This window comes from Artemia sp. Qi Xiang Cuo, chromosome 19 (genome assembly GCF_049724085.1).
Source record: "Artemia sp. Qi Xiang Cuo chromosome 19, ASM4972408v1, whole genome shotgun sequence".
Taxonomy (NCBI): Eukaryota; Metazoa; Arthropoda; class Branchiopoda; order Anostraca; family Artemiidae; genus Artemia; species Artemia sp. Qi Xiang Cuo.
This window is the reverse complement of record NC_142812.1, coordinates 26,911,128-26,927,008: the sequence shown is the minus strand read 5'-3', so window position 1 is coordinate 26,927,008 and position 15,881 is coordinate 26,911,128. Positions and strand designations below refer to the sequence as shown.

At 38.3% G+C, this 15,881-nt stretch overlaps 1 protein-coding gene across 1 annotated transcript in view; it reads left to right on the top strand.

Moving 5' to 3' along the window:
- Positions 1-660: 660 nt before the first annotated feature.
- Positions 661-15,881, top strand: part of LOC148940675 (late secretory pathway protein AVL9 homolog) — a 90,447-nt gene continuing 75,226 nt past the window's right edge. Inside the window, exon 1 of the mRNA XM_089105037.1 lies at positions 661-715. Coding sequence (XP_088961163.1) covers positions 698-715 — 18 coding nt within the window. The 5' untranslated portion in view covers positions 661-697. The remainder of the gene's footprint in view (positions 716-15,881) is intronic.

The window sequence follows — 15,881 nt, the reverse complement described above, 5'->3', positions numbered from 1 at the left end:
TCCATATCTGGATAGTCAATGGGCATGGGATGTATGATATTTTTCTCCACACTATTGGGGGGGGATCAACTGCCCCCTTGCCACCCCCAAACGATGCCCCTGGGATCAAATGAAGAAATAATTTCTTCCCGATAAAGCAGTTCACGCCAAAAATAAGCCATATCAAATAAAATGCGCCAAGATTTGTGCCTGGTGGGATAATTCAAAATTTGCTTGTCAGTAACCATCAAAGTCGTCCTGGCTAAGTGGTTGGTATTTTGGTTTGAGAATTCTTTGTCCAAGGGACAGGGGTTCTATCCCTGGTGTAGCCAGTTATTTGGTTCGGGACAGGGGTGACACTTATATGACTCTGTAAGCTTACCCAGAGTCAACCCAGCTCTAAATGGGTACCTGGAGAAATATGGGGAAGTGGGGGTGTGCAAAACCACAGGATGGTCCCAAACCCCCCTTGCACTTCCTGGCTGAAGGGCCACGAACGGACATCAGCACCGGCGGTTTTGACCTTAAGGTCTAGTTCCGTCATACTTACTAACTTTAATAACCATCAAAATACGCAAGTCTGGCGGGAAATAAGCCATTACGGCAACACTACATGGAAACTTAAGCCTGTAATTCAAATATATGAAAGGTGGTCTGGTTTGCATTTATACTGAAATATACAAGATAGTCTAGTTTATGCATAAACATTAGAAAGCCTATGCTAGAACAGGCCTTGGTAATCACGAGTCATTATTCCCTGTCCAAAATGACTAGTAAAACTACCAAAATCTTGCCTTCTATTATTAATACAACTCCGTTTAATCCTGTTATTGCAATAGAAGTGCTTTTGGAGTAGGCCTAAAGCTTTGTTTTGGCTTGCTGGTTTCCAATCACATGAAATCAAGTAGAGTAGGCTATATCTCAAGTGGATTTAACTTATTTTTTGTTAGGTATAATTTTTTGTTTGTTTTTATCCAGGAGGACATTATGACTGAAATAGGCCTAGCCTATAGAAGACACACTACTTTAAGTAGCCTATAGACATAGTGTAAATATAGCCTATGCTATATTAGGTCTAGATAATCAAAAGCAATTAGGCCTACTCCCAGCTCAGAATAAACTAGTAAAACAGCCACATTCTTACCATAGCCTAGGCACAAGGCCCTTATAGCCTATAGAAGACTGATGACTCTAGGGGAATGAGTAATAAGAGTATACTTAATCAGTCCCATAGTCCCAACAAGCACCAGCAGCAGGCCTCTAAGCATGAGTGCTGAATTTCAGTTCATTGTCAGTAGTGACACCTGTATCTTGCTAATTATTTACAGACAAGAGTGGGTGGTCTAAGAAAAAATAAGAGCAACAAGGATTCAGTTTGCCAAAGTGAATAATATAACACTTGGCAACATTGAATTCAAGAAGCCAAGCCTCAGCCCATTGACCAAGCAATCAAAGATTATTTGTAGAAGGGTATGATCTTCACAGGACAAGGCTGATCCAAGAAGCTTCAGGTTGTCTGCATAGAGAGTTGATTGACTGCTGATAGTAGAAGGAGCATCATTGATGAAGATATTAAATATTGTAGGATCCCACACCCTTTCCAGAGGAGCTCTACTAAGAATATGTGTAGAGTGAGAAAGAATAAGGTTACCAGAGTCATCAAATAACTTGACACACTAAGACCGCAAATAAACAAAATCAAGGATCCAGAGCAGGGGTTTCTCTTTAAGCATGACTACATGTAATTTAATTACAAGTTGCATGTGACAAACTTTATTAAAAGCTTTAGAAAAGTCAAGAAGAATCATGTCAGCAGCCAACCCCATATTAAACAACTTGGTGATATGATCATATGATTCAAGGTATCAACAAATCTTCCTGAACAAAACTCATGTTGTAAACTTTGCAAAACATTATTTGCTTCAAGAAGTATAGCAACTGCAGAATTGATTATTCTTTCAAGAACCTTAACAACTGTTAATGCCATGCTAATGGGCTGATATTTTTCAGTTAAGGCCCTTTCTACCTTTTTTAAATATAGGAATGACATGTGTAGTTTTCCAATCCAGAGGTAGTCTAGAAAGATTTAATAGTAACCTGAACAGCAGGGAAAGAGGTTGACACAAAACTCTACAAAATTCATGTAGGATATATGGGTGAATCCTCTCTGGACCAGCAGATTTATTTGGTTTGAGGGATATAAGTTCTTTAGAACTATTGTATCAGTAATCAGAATTGGTTCCATCTTATGTGATATATCATATGAAGAAGGTGTGCAATAAACAATACTTGAATCAGAAAAAAAAAAAAACAGATGAGAATTGTTGGTTGAAAATTTCAACTTCCAGCTCAGGATGATCAACTGATTGACTTGTGCAAGATATCTGGGACTGTGCATCTGCTGCTTTGCTTTTGAGTGACATAATGCCAGAAAGATTTAGGGTTATCCTAACATCCTCAGCCAATTTTTCCTCAGACTTTCACTTCAACTCCTTTATTTGGTTGGTTGTCTGATTATGAAAAGTTTTGAAGACTTGATAATTGTCTGTGGTCTTTTTTTTCTTTAGCAATTCCATGGCCAGTGTTTTCTGTTAATTAACTTACTTGTTTTGGTAGTTAAAAAAGGTAATCTTTTTGCCTGTTTTGCTGAGAAAAATCTTGTGCAAGACTTTTCAGCATGGAGAATTTCCATTTTTACATTTGACCAGCTCTCATAAATATTGCCAGTAATAACCTGTTTCCAGTTGATGTTGGCAAGTTTTTTGGAGACTAGTTTATAGTTGACATATTTTTGTTGCTTAGAAGAAGGTTGTTTAGCAGGGAAACATAACTCCAAAATAATTACAACATGGTTGCTATTACCAACAGGTGTGGTTACTACATCCTCAATAAGAAGGTCAGGATTACTGAGAATAAACAGGTCAAGAGTGTTAGACAGTTGACCTTCCCTGAAATGAGTTTGTTGTGATATTGTTTGACAGAGGGAATTATCAGAGAGGACAGACAAAAAAATGAGAATCTATATTGCAAAATCCAGATCCATCAATTCATTAGATTTCAGGAAGGTTAAAGTCCCCCTGAAGGACAAGATCAAAACTGACAAAATTGGACATCTCATGTGATAACATAGCAGCCAAATTATATTTGGAGTCCAAAACACAGGGAGCACTAGGCCTTCTACAAACAACATTAAGATTATTTGATTGTGTATTTTTATCTAAACAGACTCAATTCCATTAGTAGTCAGAGAATTAAAATGAATGAGACTAACCTTTAGTTCATCTCTTATATATAAGCACACTCCTCTGTGGCAAAGTGGGGAATTCAGGTTAGAAAAGAGTTGATAACCATTGATTTGGTAAACCATTTCTTTTGGTAACCTTTCATTAGGTGATAAGACTGACAAGGTGTTTTTTGGTGAAACTTCTGTAAATGCTGCAACATCCACTCCATCTGCTATCATATGAAAGGAAAGTTCAGAAAGCTTATTAGGGTGGCTATCAACATTGGAGCTAAGGAACTTCATTCTTTGTGAGGTTGGAATTTGAAAGGATGCAGGACTAGAGTAAGTAGGAACCAAAGGACTGATAAAATTGTTGGATGTAGCACTATGAAATGACAAAGAGGAAAAAGTGGGTGATCAGGCTGTTACAGAAGAAACAAGAAATGTCAGCATCAGACAGGGAAACATTATTATGATCACTACTAGACAGTTGAGAGACAAAATCTGGTGGTGCAAGTCCATAATCATTTAAACAATTTACAGGGGTAGAAGGAGGCACAGACATTGGAGCAGTTGGGTGGATTGCTACAATTGGCAAGTTTTTTTTAATGATTGCACCCTTACAAATTACCAAATCCTCCTCTCCATTAAATTTTCTGTATTTCAACTCGTCAACTAGGGCTCTGTGCTTTGTATGATCTTACTTTGCATTATCACCGTAGAAACAGATTGATCCTTTTGTTTCAAAGGATTTGCTCAATTATTTGTTTTCTAGATTCAGTTGATGACAGAGAATAGGAGAGGAGGGAATGTTACTGGGGGGGGGGCACCTATGTCAACTCCATAAATGTGTAACAGATAATTATACAGGTAAACTGCATCATCAGTCTGGGTTGGGATTCCAAATGTAATATTCAAACGTCTGACTCTTTCAAAATGCTGATGCTCTGAATGACTGTTAACTACATTGTGATGCTCTGTTAACTACAATTATTCTGGTTATAATGAAGTAATAGTTGTTGTTTTTAACCCTTTTATATAGCCAAAATAAGAGAAAAAGGTATCATCTTTGAGGGTCCAAAAAGGGCTAGAAATTGAATTTCTGGGTAAAACAACTATTATTTCAAAAAGAGCATGGAAAAATGGGATCAAATCATATGTTCACCTTATTTTTAGGTTAGTAATATAAGCTTCTCCACCTTTACAAAAGACAAGCTAGAACAAAAAGAGATACATATTTTGATTGTTACTTTCATGCTTATTTTCATGGTTTGGTTTGCATTTTTGAAAATGTATCCCCAACCCTCCTCTAATGGTCTCATATAGCCATAGACTAGTATATATAAAGAAAATAACCAAAAAATGATGGAATTCTTACTTTATAATATTGAGCAAGCATCCTTGTTTCCTTGTTTTTCCAAATTTTTATCTGTTTTTGATTGAGTTCTCAACAATTATTATGTTATTTATTTCTACACAGCACAAGGGTATATGAGACCATTAGAGAGGATTGGGGCTGAATTGTCAAAAACACAAGCCAACCCATGAAAATAAGCATAAAATTAGCAATTTAGAAATGTGTCTCTTTTTGTTCTAGCATGTCTACTTCTCAAGACGCCCAATTCTAGACCTTTAACCACTCTATTTATTATTACAATAGATGCACTTTTCAAATCTGACTTTGCTTGGCTAGATGGTTAGGTTTTGAAGCTTATCTTTTTCATTCATTTTCAAGTTGTCTTGCTTTTACCCCAGGGTTTACGCAGCTGCTACTCAGTCGTTTAATTTAATCAAAATCGGGAGGGGGGGGGGGAGGGGTGCAAAGTCGAAGCTGATTTTCCCATGTCAAGTGAAATGACTGTAAAAAATGAAAATGAACCATATAGTCAGAGGCAACGCTATATCGTAGCCTATATTAAAGGCCATATGGCTCCAATGTTTTATTATTTGTTTATTTTTTATGAAAGGGGTCGTTGTATAAACTTCAAAGGGGGCTCTTTCAATTGGAAATCAGGAATTCTACTGCCCTTTTTAAGGGTCGAAAATGATTGGAAGGCAACTAACACCCATTCCACGCCCACCACTTCCCCAAACACATCCAATAAAAATTTTGAGATAGCCATTTTGTTCAACATAGTTGATTTCCAGATAGAAATTATGTTTTTGAGGAGGATACTGCCCTCACAGCCCTCAGGGCACAGGTTGTAATTTATTCCCTGGGGGCATGTAAGGTTCTTATAGACAGTTTTGTTGTAGAAACTTCAAAGAGGACTCATTCGAATAGAAATTTAAAGGGCTAGTACCCTTTTTAATAGTTGAAAGTGATTCGAGGGCAGCTAACCCCCCTCTCATGCCCACCTTTCCTCCAAACACATCCAATCAAAATTTTGAGATAGCATTTTTGTTCAATGTAGTTGAAAATTCTGGAAATTAGGTCTTTGAGGATGGCACCCCCCCCCCATATCCCTTCGGGCAAGGGTTGTAAGTTATGACCTGGGGGCATATAAGGTTTTTGTAGAAAGCATTATTATAGAAACTTCAAAAAGGGCCAATTTGATTGGACATTTAAATGGATAGTGCCCTTTTTAATAGGCCCTAGTCAAAAGTGATTGGAAGGCAACTAACACCCCTCCCACACCCACCATTTCCCCAAACACATCCAATCAAAATTTTGAGATAGCTATTTTGTCCAACTTGGTTGAAAGTTCTGGAAATTATATCTTTGAGCAGGACACACCCCCCACAGTCTTCAGGACAACAGTTATAAGTTATGTCCTGGGGGCATATATGGTTCTCATGGAAGGAATGCTTGTATAAACTTCAGAGAGGGCTCATTTGATTGGAGATTGAAAGTTGTAGTTTACTTTTTAAGTGTCAAATGATATTAGATGGTAATCAGCCTCCCATGCCCTTTTTTCCGAAATGCATCCAATAACAATTTTGAGATGGCCATTTTGTTAAAAATAGTTCAAAGATCATGTAACAAAAATCCAGTGTCAACACAAACCCCCAGGGCCCAGAGGCAGGCATTGTAAACTATGCCCTGGGGGCATATATGGTTCTTAAAAGTCAAAAGAGATTGAAGAGCAACTAGCCCCCCCCACCCCTCCATGCCCTTTTTCCTCAAACCCATCCGATAAGAACTTGAGATAGCCATTTTTTTTAAAAATATTTTTAATACCACAAAACAAAACTTTGGGGTCAACACAGTCCCCCAGGGCCCGAGGGCAGGCATTGTAAGTTATGCCCTGAAGGAATATAGGGTTCTGATGGAAGGGATGCTTGTAAAAACTTCAGAGAGGGCTCATTTGATTGGAAATTGAAAGTTCTAGTTCGGTTTTGGGGAGTCAAAAGATATTGGAGGACAACTAGCCCCCTCCCCATGCCCCCCTTTTCCCCAAATGTATCTGATAAAGATTTTGAGATAGCCATTAAGTTAAAAATTGTTTAAAGTCAGGTAACAAAAACTGAGATGTCAACACAAACCCCCCCCAGGCCCAGGGGTGGGCGTTGTAAGTTATGCCCTGGAGCATATATGGTTCTTATGAAAGGGATGCCCGTATGAACTTTGAAGAGGACTCATTTGATTGGAAATAGAAAATTCTTGTTCACTTTTTTAGAGTCGAAAGAGATCAGATGGCAGATAGCCCCCCCCCTCCACGCCCTAGATGCATCAGATAAAAATTTTGAGATTGACATTTTGATAAAAATAGTTCAAAGTTCAGATAACAAAAACTCCGTTTTCAACACAACCTCCCAGGGCGCAGGGGTAGGCGTTGTAAGTTATGCACTGTGGGCATATATGGTTGTTATGGAAGTGATGCTTGTATAAACTTCATAGAGGGCTCATTTGATTGGACATTAAAAGTTGTAATTCACTTTTTAAGAGTCAAAAGTGATTGAAGGGCAGCTAGCCTCTCCCCCACACTCCATTTATTTTTTCCCAGAGGCACTTCATATAGAAGAGGTTTTCATATAAACTTCAAAGGGGGTCATTCAATTGGAAATCGAGAGTTTTAGTGCCCTTTTTAAGAGTCAAAAGTGATCAGAGGGCAACTAGCCCCCCTGAAGCCCTCTTTCCCCAAATACATCTGATAAAAAATTTGAGGTAGCCATTTTGTTAAAAATAGTTCAAAGATCATATAACAAAAACTCCTTTATGTATGCCCATTTCATTAAAAATAGTTCAAACGTCAGATAAGAAAAACTCCTGTGTCAACACAACCCCCCAGGGCCGGGTGCAGGTGTTGTAAGTTATGCCCTGGGGCATATATGGTTCTTATGAAAGGGATGCTTGTATAAGCTTCAGAGGGGGCTCATTTGATTGGAAATTGAAAGTTTGAGTTCACTTTTTAATAGTCAAAAGAGATCCAAGGGCATCTAGCCTACGCCTTCTTTTTCCAAACCCATCTAATGAAAATTTTGAGATACATATATTTCAAAAAACAGTTCAACGGTTGGATAAGAAAAAATCTGGTGCCAATACAACCCCCCAGGGCCCAGGGAAGGCGTTCTAAGTTATGCCCTAAAGGTATGTATGGTTCTTATGAAAAGGATGCTTGTAAAAATTTCATAGAGGGTTATTTCGTTGGAAATGGAAAGTTCTAGTTCATTTTATAAGAGTCAAGAGATTTAAGGGCAACTAGCCCCCCCCCCATACCACGCCCTTTTTTCCCCAAACCCATCCACGACAAATTTTAAGATAGCCAGTTTTTTGAAAATTGTTCAAAAATTATATAACAAAACTCCAGTGTCAACACCCCCCCCAGGACCCAGGGGGTAGGCGTTGTAACTGTTGTCCTGGGGGCATATATGGTTCTTATGAAAGGGATGCTTGTATAAACGTCAGAGAGGGATCATTTGATTGGAAATTGGAAAATTCTAGTTCACTTCTTAAGAGTCAAAAGGGATCGGGGTAGTTACCCTCCACCACGCCCTTTTTCCCCAAATGGATCAGGTAAAAATTTTGAAGTAGCTAATTTGTTGAAATTAGTTAAAAGGTCAGATAACAAAAACTCTGGTGTCAACGCACCCCCCCCCCCCCAGTGTCCGGGGGCACTGGTCTAGTTCACTAGACCACTAGTCTAGTTCACTTTTTAAGAGTCAAAAGAGATTGGAGGGCACCTAGCCCCCCCCTCCATGCCGTTTTTCCTCAAACCCATCCAATAAGAACTTTGAGATAGCCATTTCTAAAAAATAGTTCAAAGACCACATAACAACACTCTGGAGTCGACACTGCCCCCCAGGGCCCAAGGGCAGGCATTGTAAGTTATGCCCTGGGAAAATATATGGTTCTTATGGAAGCATGGGCGTACGGAGGGGGGGCAGCTGTACCCCACTAGACCTTCAAATTTACATTAGATATGGCTGAAAAAGCAGATGGTTTGGAAAAAGCAGTTGATAAAACTCCATCACACTATCGACTGCCCCCCCCCCCTAGACAATATGCTGCCTAATGCTGCCTACGCCCATGTATGGAAGCGATGCTTGTATAAACTTCAGAGAGGGCTTATTTGATTGGAAACTGAAACTTCTAGCTCAGTTTTTAAGAATCAAAAGAGATCAGAGGGCAACTATCCCCCCAAGCCCCTTTTCCCCCAAATGCATCCGATAAAAATTTTGAGAGAGCCATTTTGTTAAAAATAGTTCAAAGGTCAGATAAAAAAACTCCGGTGTCAAAACAACCACCCGGGGGCAGGCGTCGCAAGCTATGCCCTGGGGGCATATATGGTTTTTATGGAAGGGATGTTTGTATAAACTTAAGAGAGGGCTGATTTGAATGGAAATTGAAAGTTCTAGTTCAATTTTTAGAGTCAAAAGAGATCAGAGGACCTCTAGCCCCCCTTGCCCTTTTTTTCCCAAACCCATCTGATACAATTTTGAGATAGCCATTTCTTAAAAATAGTTCAAAGGTCAGATAACAAAAACTCCGGTGTCAATACAACTTCCCAGGGCCCGGGGGCAGTCATTGTAGGCTATGTCGTCGGGCCGTATTGTTTTTATGAAAAGGATGCTTGTATAAACTTCAGAGAGGGCTCATTTGAATGGTAATTAAAAGTTCTAGTTCATTTTATCAGAGTAAAAAAAGATCTGAGGGCAATTAGCCCCTCCTGCCCTCCACGCCTTTGGGTTTTTTGGATGGACAAACCCATCTGATAAAAATTTGAGATGACCACTTTGTTAAAAACAGTTCAAACATCAGATATTAAAACTCCGGGGTCGAAAAAACCCCCAGGGCCCAGGGAAAAGCGTTTTAAGTTATAGTCTGGGGGTTTATATGGTTCTTATAGAAGGGATGCTCATATAAACTTCAGAGAGGGGTCATTTGATTGAAAATAGAAAGTTCTAATTCACTTTTAAAGAGTCAAAAGAGATCAAAGGGCAATTAGCCCCCCCCTCCCCTTACGCCCTTTTCCCCAAACCCATCTGATAAAAATTTTGAGATAGCCATTTTGTTAAAAATAGTTGAAATATCAGATAATAAATAAAAAAAACATTTTTCGCTTGATATTGTTATTTTGATACCAGTTTTGATACTTTGATGAAGATTTGATTTTAAAAAAAAGTTTGATTTTGAAATAAGGAATTTTTTAAAACTTGGAACTTTTTACAATCAAAAACGAACAAGAATTAATTAAGAAAACACTATCCGAAAAATAAGTTTTTCATAGAAAAGTAAATACCATTTTAAGCTTAAGCTCAGCATATAAAAATACCTGTTAAAATTCAAACTCATAGCGACCAGAAATTGCTATTAAAGAATAAATGAAACCCAAAATGAACAGAAATTAAATGAATAATCATAGGAAAAAACATACAACAAGTAATAATATAAATGAATAAATAGATCTTAAAGCGAGTATTGCTTCGATTGAATATGAAAATCCAGCTTAAAACGACAAAAAATATTTTGCTATCGAAGTATGAATGAAACTTAAAACAAACAGAAATTGAATAAACAATCAATGCAAACAAACATACAGTAGATACTAATGTAAATGAATAAATACAGCTTAAAGCAAGTGAAATTAAATTGAATATGCAAATCAAGCTTGAAACGAATAAAAATAACTACAAACAAGAGTTTGGGTATTGCCTCCTCCTCTCACTGTAAAAGTCTAAACCTACTACGTCATTGGTGCTTTGCTGAAAACTATATGCATCTTGAACAGTCTTGGAAAGTATAAATAACATCAAATTGAATATTTGATGTATAATGATATTAATTGCTGAAAGATCCATCAGTTCAAGAATTTATTTCACTATAATTTTATTTTTATATTAAATACTGTAAGAACTGGAAAAGAAAATATTTGTAATATAATTCGTTTTCAGTTAAGCGCCAATGACGCAGTAGGCTTTTGGTTTTTATTTACAGTTAAAAAGGGGGCAGTATCCAAACTATTGTTTGTCGTGAAACTGTATTCGCCTTTCAAAATTTTAAAAACAGCTAATAAATTAAACTGAATATTAGATGTATAATTAATTAGAGTGTGGAGTAAAAAAAAAAAAAAGTAAACACAAAAAACACAAAACAAACAAAAAACGAAAATATTAATTATAGAAAAAATTTAACCAGACAATCACAAGTTATTCATTGTCACATATTATTCATTTTTTTTATAATTAATGTAATTTCACTTAGTTTTTTGGTTGGTTTGGGCTGTTTTCAAAAATAAAATAGTCAGTTAAACTTAACTACAACAATAAATCTGAAATTCAAGCTGTAGTTCAAAATGTCAAATTCATTTTCTTTTGATAATATACAAACTAGCCTACTATAAAGTTGGGTAACTTTAAGTTAAACAATAAATCACACATACAAGCTACAGGAAATAAAAATATGGACAAAAAATTAATAGGCTGAGGAAAAACATCTGGTAATTATTACCATATCTGTCAACAACAGAAGAATAGATGTATAGTCTTTAAAACTTGAAAGAATTCATCTGAAGGCATAGGGCTAAAAGATAAGGGAGACATTAGGCCAGGCCAGTACATCAACTTACTTACTTAAGTCCCTCATCCTCATTGACGTTTCGGGGCTGCTCCTTTGGAAATTTTTTGGACCAGTGCTGAATATGCTGTTTGTTCAATTGTAGTTCTGGATAGTTGGGTGATATGTTGCCAATCAAAGTTTTCAGTCCACCTCTTACAAGGTCTTTCCAGTGGTCGACGCCCTTCAACAGTTCCTTCAAGCGAGATCTTGGGTAATCAAATAGGGTCCATTCTCTTCATGTGCCCAAACTAACATAGTTGCTGTCTTCTAACTTTGTTTAGGATTATTTCTGTTGATTTTAGTATTTGTGACATGGTCATTTTGTTAAACTTTTGCTATCTGGTGTAGACATCGCGTTTCGAATGCAAGAAGGGTGTACACGTTTTGGGATTTTATTGTCCATGTTTTACACCCATACAGAGCAATGGGTACGATCAGGCAGTTAAAAACTTCCATAAACTTGCGAATATTCTGAAACTAGAGCTGGCAAAGGCTAGGGGGCGTTTAATGTTGGCGGTGTGGCAATTATCAGCCGTTAATAGACTACAAAAATCAAGTTGTTTGAGAGATACTGTCTGCCTGTCTTTGGAGTTCTTAAGGGGTTGTAGCTAGCTGGTCAATATCATCAACATGCGTTAGTTTGTTGAGTAGGATGCCGCCTATTTTCATTCCATACCCAGTGGATGTCAGGAAGAGATGGCATGCAGGAATAGGTTGAACAGATGTGGGGACGGGATGCATCCCTGGAGGACTCCAGAAGTTGTCAAGAATTCATCTTTAGTCAGAATTGGGCTTTTGAACTTGTTGTAAATGTCCTCAAGGATTTTGACGATTTCATCTGGGGCACTGTAGTCTTTTAGAGTATGCCAAAGACCTTTCCTCCATATGAAGTCAAAGGCATGTTGGAAATCAAGGAATAATTGATATAGCTCTCTTTTAAACTTGTTGTAGCGTTCCATCAGTTGGTGTACAATAAAGATTTGGTCAATAGTAGATTGTCCTGGTCAAAACCCAGCTTGATACTTGTCAATAACATGAGCAGTGATTGCTCGTATTCTTTGGAGGATAATCTTAGTCATGACTCTGGTTTGGTGGCTTGTCAAGCTGATAGGCCGGTACTTTTCACACTCTTTCTTCGAGCCATTTTTGTGAATTGGGACTATTGCGGCCTTACACCACGATCGTGCGGCATATCCAGTGGCCCAAGTGGCTGTTATAATACTATGGTATAGCTCAACAACATCTTATGAGCCAATATTTAGTAGTTCTCCAGAGGCACTGTGCGGTCCTGGAGCTTTAACACGCTTCAGGGATTCTATGGCCACTCTGGTCTTGTATCTTATTGGAGGTGGAAGAGTGTCATGCTTTGTGAATGGGAAGTATTTTAGGACGTTTGGCTCCGTCACTATCTGTGGGCTTAATTTTTCCTCAAAATATTCTTTCCATTGGGTGAGCTTATTATCAGTCCCTTGTTTGTCCAATATTACGGACGTTTAAGGATCTTTTCTGGTGGATAATTCTCTGACTGTTTTGAAGAATTCATGACTGTTGTCTTTCTTGAATTGGGTTGAATTGGGTTCTTGGAGAAGTTCTGTTTGAAATCTGGGAATCTTTGTCTGTTTGGCAAGTCGTTTTAATTTTAGCTTGAGTTTAGACATCAGCAGCATGTGATCCAAGTCAAAGTCTCCTCCAGGTAATAAAACAGTGTCTGTTACTGAAAAATTCCATCATCTTGATATTAGAATGTAATTGAATGAAAGATTTTAAGCTGAACTGACCAGCCATGACAAAGAACTACAAAGAGAGAAAAAAAACTCAAGAGGGAAGAACAGACAAACGAGACCGTGGCCAGTAGAGAGAAAAGATGAAAAACTAAAACGACGTGGCTATTTCGCCTGTATGAAACCAAGGCGTCTTCAGCACAGAAGAAACAAGGATAAAAACTAAAGTAAAATAAAAACAAATAAAACCACAACAAATCTTAGTAAAATATATTTGTCGCAACTGATCCACATAGGTCACAAAAGCTAATAGAGTTGCTTCGATGAGAACATGGCTGCACCACTCAGTTGTCTAACTTGAGCTCTCTCTAAAACATGCTTTTTGATTTTTTCGACTGCAGTTGAACACCAGAGCAACTCAGTTGCTCTGGTGTTCTCATCAAAGCAACTCTATTAGCCTCTGTGACCTATGTAGACCAGTTGTGACAATTGTATTTTATTAATATTGGTGGTGGTTTCATTTGTTTTTAGTTTATTTTAGTTTTTATTTTTGTTTCTGCTGTGCTGGAGACGCCCCGTTTTCATACAGGCGTAATATCTGCGTCGTTTTAGTTTTTTATCTTTTCTCTCTACTGGCCGCAGTCTCGTTTGTTTGTTCTTCATTGAGTTTTTTCTCTCTTTGTTCTTTAGAATATAGTCAATTCTGCTTTCAGTCATTCCATTGGGTGATCTCCATGCAACCTTTTGTCCGTGTCAGTGTTTGAAAGTGTCGTTGGTGATATATAGTTCATTCTCTCTGAAGAAGTCAATTAGCCATTCTCCCCTTGCATTAAGACCCCCATGTCCATTTGGGCCCATGACAGCTTTCCGACCAGCATGGCTACTGCCCACCATTGCGTTGAAGTCTCCCATGAAAATTAGTAAATCGTTTCTGGGTATCTGATCAGTTACACTCTGCAACTGGAAGTAGAACTGATCATAGTCTTCTTCACTTTGGGAAGAGCCCAGAGCGTATGTTTGGACGACCCTGAGGTTTTGATGGGTCCTTTCAGACGCATGGTTGCAATTCTACTCAACACAGGAGTGAAGTAGATCAGTGTCCTTCTGGTGGCTGGAGAGAGAATGAAACCGACACCCTATTGGTGAACATTATCAGTATGTCCTGACAATAAGAAAGTGGTTTCAAGGGTATTTTATTCTCCAGCTTGGGGAGGTGCGTCTCAGACAGGCCAACTACACCCCATTTGTATATATTAATTTCTCTCAATAGGAGATCAATTTCCCCAGGTTTTGCTAAAGTTTGGGTGTTAAGTGTGCCAATGTTAAAAACATTTTCCCTCGATATTAGAGTGTCGTCCCGCCTGGGCTTCATCTTAGGCCTATGAAGGTTGTCGGTTTCTCCGTACGTGGTAGCAAGGTCTTTCGTTACCCTGGCCGTGGTAAAAGGTTTGCCATCATAAAAAAGGTCGTCTGTTACCTGGGATGTGGTAGTACTTTGATCTTTCGAGTTTCTGGTCATATTCATATTCATATTTAGAGAGGAAGGTTTTTTGGCTGATTCGTTGACGATGGTGAGCCATTCCACTCTGCCAACTTGCAGAGGCTGTTGTCCATGTCTGGATCTTCCACCCTTTCGCAGTTGTCCTCCTATAGAGGTTCCTCCCACAACGGTGTTCTGCATCACCTTACAATTTAATAACCAAGGTAACATGTCTTAATTTTGTCAAAAATAAACTTCCCCCTTAATTTTAGTTTGATTCTAATTTAATTCGACTATAGATTTAGAAAACACAAGGCAAAATTCAAGATAATAGGCTTTTCAATTTCATAGAAAGTAATAAAGTTAGGAGAATTAAACTTTCAAGAATCAGTTCAGAGCCTGAATTTATGGTGTTGGAAGGTATTTTCAAACAGTTTTCTCTACTCTCACCTGTAACGTATTTCCTCGTCTGATTTCAAGTTTCGATATAACCGTTTAATGAAAATCCACCACCTATAAATAAAGCACATAAGTAAAAAAGCATAAAAAGAAAATAAACAGAAGCAAGCAAGCAAAGCAATATATTTCATCTTCCTTCTCATATAGAAATGATTTATATCATGGACAGGCTGGCCGGCGTTGGTTGTTATTGTCACAACTGTGCTCAGGCTCATACAAACAGGTGGCTTGAAAAATCTACTGGAGTATGTGATTCTTCCCTCGGGTGGCAGTGCTCTATTTACAGGGGGTGTTCCTGTGCAAGGAGGGAGCTCACCTCTTTGACTCAATACTTTCCTTTCTTTTCCCCCATAACATTTGGTATTTCAGCCTTATTCCTGCTGTTATGCATTCTGGCACTGGAGTAACCTGGTACAGGCGTTACAGAATCACCATCTATTGCTATTCCATTTGGGCATATGTCTTGTTCTGGGTATTGGTTAAAATAGCTAACCTTTCATGGATATGTTGGTTTTAGTGCTGACTTAGATATGGTTGGTTCTAACCTGGGATGTAGGGAGTGCCTGTTTCTATAAAGCAAGCTGCAGTCTCCCAGATGTACCAGGTATGATCACTCTGGCTGCCTCAACTTCTTTTCTACTACAACTTTGCACCATCTACTTCTCTCATCAAATTTTGCCTCCACTTTTTCTCCTGGGCACAATTCTTTCAGCTCCTTGGCGTTCTTGTTGGGAGCACTCTGTTGTGTAACTTGAGCTTTCTCAAAAACATGCTTTTTGATTATTTTCGGCTGCATTTGTGATGCCAGTGCTGGGATTATTGACCATGTTTTTCTGCTCATAAGCAGCTGGACCAGTGGATATGCTTCATTGACTGGAATGTTCTAGTACTCCAACAATGCATTGTAAGGATCTCTGACTTTCTGAAGCAGTCATTATTATCCGTTTTGTAGTCTGGACTGCCTTTTCCCTCATCCCATTTGACTGGTGGTATCTGCTCTCGATGTGACGTGCTTGATAT